General features: G+C 48.0%; 1 protein-coding gene across 1 annotated transcript in view; it reads right to left on the bottom strand.

The window, feature by feature from the left end:
• Positions 1 to 1,643, bottom strand: part of CRCP (CGRP receptor component) — a 32,373-nt gene extending 30,730 nt beyond the window's left edge. Inside the window, exon 1 of the mRNA XM_012640261.1 lies at positions 1,593 to 1,643. Coding sequence (XP_012495715.1) covers positions 1,593 to 1,600 — 8 coding nt within the window. The 5' untranslated portion in view covers positions 1,601 to 1,643. The remainder of the gene's footprint in view (positions 1 to 1,592) is intronic.
• Positions 1,644 to 2,171: the final 528 nt, after the last annotated feature.

Genomic DNA, 2,171 nt, shown 5'->3' on the forward strand with positions numbered 1-2,171 from the left:
ATGATTGGACACAAAGGGTGTGATCTAATACTAACAGACTGAGTGCAGAAACCCAGCAAGGCCAGTTTGTACAGATTCTTCTTCATCTTTTTTTAAGTTCGATTAAATTAAAGCAGGTTTGTGTGCCAACAGGAAATGCTCTAGTAAAGGGAGAAAAATTGATGACGATGGCTTGGGCTAGAGTAATATATATACTAATACGAATGTTTTTTGAGTTGTAGATTAAACCCCATCAGTGGATTACAAAATTAATTTAGTGGGTTAATATTCTTTTTAGTAAAAGAGAATAGACAATATCAGAGTATGCTGCATAAAGTATTATTTCATGAACTTTTCATTTCAGTTACATATACATACTCTGTTAAGTCAAAAAAATATGTAAAATAGTAGTAAAACCATTAAACATTAGGCAAAAGAGCATAAACAAGAATGTATTAAATAATCAGTGCCCCAGAGAACACAAGATAGGTAACGCCTGCAAGTTAATGTCAATCATGTAAAAACCCACATGCATTGCAGTGCGGTGGCTCACGCCTGTAATCCTAGCACTTTGAGGGGCCAATGCAGAAGGATTGCTTGAGGCCAGGAGTTGGAGACCAGTGTGAGCAATACAGCAAGACCCGATCTCTAAAAATAAAAACATTAGCCAGGTGTGGTGGTGCAGGCCTGTAGTCCCAACTACTTGGGAGGCTAATGAAAAAGGACTGCTTGAGTCCAGAAGTTTGAGGTTGCAGTGAGCTAATGATAAGGCCACCGCACTCTTGCTCAGAAAACAGAGGAAAATCCTGTCTCAGAAACAAAAAAGCGTGCAAAGTAGACGCAAAAACTTCCATCTGCACGTGGTACAATGAGTAAACATGGAAAAGACCGTATGGAGTTAAACAGAATGGCTTTTTCTTTTTTTTTTTTTTTTAAACAGAGTCTTGCTCTGTGACCCAGGCTGGAGTGCAGTAGCCTGATCATACTCACTGCAACCCTGACCTCTCCTGGGCTCAAGGATGCTCCTGCCTCAGCCTCCCAATAGAACGGCTTTTACCCACTTCTATACACACACACAATACATCCACGCGCACCATGGTGTTTCTCCATTCACAGTCCTGTTTTATACACTTACTTCTCCCCAGAAAACCCGCCCGCCCCTTGCCTCACAGGGATAACTGCTCCCCATCAAGTTCGGATAGCACCTCAAAGTTAGGGCTCCCGCAAGCACAGTTCTATCCCAGCCCCCATCCGTCTCTCCTCCAGCTACCTTCAGATTGGGCTTTACAGTCTTCGAAGTCCTGGTCAGATACTAGGCCAGGCTCCCCTCCCCACTGTGACCCAGGAACGCTAGGAAATGAATGAGGGAGAGAAGGAGAGGCACATTTAAAGGCCGCCGGATGCTTAAAGGCAGCCCCGCGTCCTATGCACGGGTAGTGGTGGGGAGCTAAGTTTCGGAAGGGAATAGAGAGAGTCCCCTTCTTCCGCGGCCCCCTAGACCCTCTCAGATTGGGCCGTCGCCTTGCCCACACACCGCTACCAGGGCGCTACCAGGGGTCGCCCGGTCTCCACGCCTGTCGGCGCAAAGCCGGGAACGCGCCCGGGCGGCTTACACTTCCATGTCGTTCCCGCCTTGACGACTCCAGCCGCCAGCGAAGCACGAGCCCTCCGCTCCAGCCGCCCCGTCGCCGACTCCGCGCGCCGCGGTGCACGCCGGGATCGCCGCGCTGCACGGCGGGAGTTCGGCGGCCCGGGGCCTCAGCGCGGCCGGGGCCCCTTAGCTGAAGGTCCCCGTGTGCTTCGCCCAGCCGCACTTCAGACTGTTGAGCGTTTGCAGACAGAACTTATCTCCTGATTTCGCGGTCCAGGTTTTATCAAAGTATTGATAAGCTAAGATTCCGAAGACGTGATTTTACTAGGCCTTCGCGGCGTTAAAATCCCATTCGTGAAGAGTAGTGAGGACGAAGCGGCGTCTGGAATGCTGGAAATGTTCCAGTTCGTGATCTCGGTGATAAGCGGCTGTGTGCAAGTTTCATAAAAGTCAGTGAGCTGTACACTTATGTGCACTCTTCTGTACGGGTGTTATAATTGAATAAGTCGTCGTTAAAAGGTTAAAAAAAAAAAACTCAGCCCCTTTTTTCATGTTCTCATTCTTCCTTGAGAGCTGTTTGGCAAAAAAAAAAAAAAAAAAA

This window comes from Propithecus coquereli, unplaced genomic scaffold (assembly GCF_000956105.1).
Source record: "Propithecus coquereli isolate 6110/MARCELLA unplaced genomic scaffold, Pcoq_1.0 Scaffold150, whole genome shotgun sequence".
Lineage (NCBI taxonomy): Eukaryota > Metazoa > Chordata > Mammalia > Primates > Indriidae > Propithecus > Propithecus coquereli.